General features: G+C 23.8%; 1 protein-coding gene across 1 annotated transcript in view; it reads left to right on the top strand.

The window, feature by feature from the left end:
• The window catches only part of LOC107644200 (cysteine-rich receptor-like protein kinase 2), a 10,978-nt gene that overhangs the window by 2,548 nt on the left and 7,644 nt on the right, over positions 1 to 786 (top strand). Inside the window, exon 3 of the mRNA XM_016348017.2 lies at positions 432 to 559. Coding sequence (XP_016203503.1) covers positions 432 to 559 — 128 coding nt within the window. The remainder of the gene's footprint in view (positions 1 to 431; positions 560 to 786) is intronic.

Raw genomic sequence — 786 nt, 5'->3', positions numbered from 1 at the left:
TTGTATATATGGTTATTAATTTGTTTTTTAAAAGGTACAATCATAAGTCCGTAAATTAAATATTAGTTAGACAATGACGTGTTACGTGACATAATGATATAATAGATTAATGTTATATATCACAAAATTTAAGATGATACTTTAATTAATTATTTTATAGTATGCGATATTAATCTATTATATCATCATATCACATAAAATTAAAATCCTAAATTATAAATCCTAAAATTTAACGTCATGCGATATTATCTAAATATGAAAAGACTAATTTGACTAACAAAATCTTTTAAAAACTGATTTAAAAAAAAATTAACTTTCAAAAATGAATTTCAACATTAGCATCTCTTGTATAGATAAGCACCTCGACCATTTATTCGTTAAGAAGCTTAAACTTGATTTTATAGTTTCTTTATTATTTAACTTATTTGCAGGTGAAGTACCAGGAGCAACCAAGTTGAAAGCGCCAATTAACTATAAATACAATGATTTAAAAGCTGCAACAAACAATTTTAATGAAGAAAATAGACTAGGAGGAGGTGGCTTTGGCAATGTATACAAGGTAATAAAGGAATGCTAAATGACAAGAAGCATTTACTGTTTTTAGTCGGTACAAATTAAAAATATATCATTAGATTATTAGAATAAATATATTAGATTGATAATAAAAAATATTGGTAAAAAATAATAAATTATGTGAGTCTCTACTATCTGTTCATGAACAAATTAAACATTCAAATTCATATATCTAAATAGAAAAGTTGAAGGAATACTAGACTTTTAAGATGT

This window comes from Arachis ipaensis, chromosome B01 (genome assembly GCF_000816755.2).
Source record: "Arachis ipaensis cultivar K30076 chromosome B01, Araip1.1, whole genome shotgun sequence".
In the NCBI taxonomy this organism is placed as follows: domain Eukaryota; kingdom Viridiplantae; phylum Streptophyta; class Magnoliopsida; order Fabales; family Fabaceae; genus Arachis; species Arachis ipaensis.
This window is presented reverse-complemented; position numbering and strand designations above follow the sequence as displayed.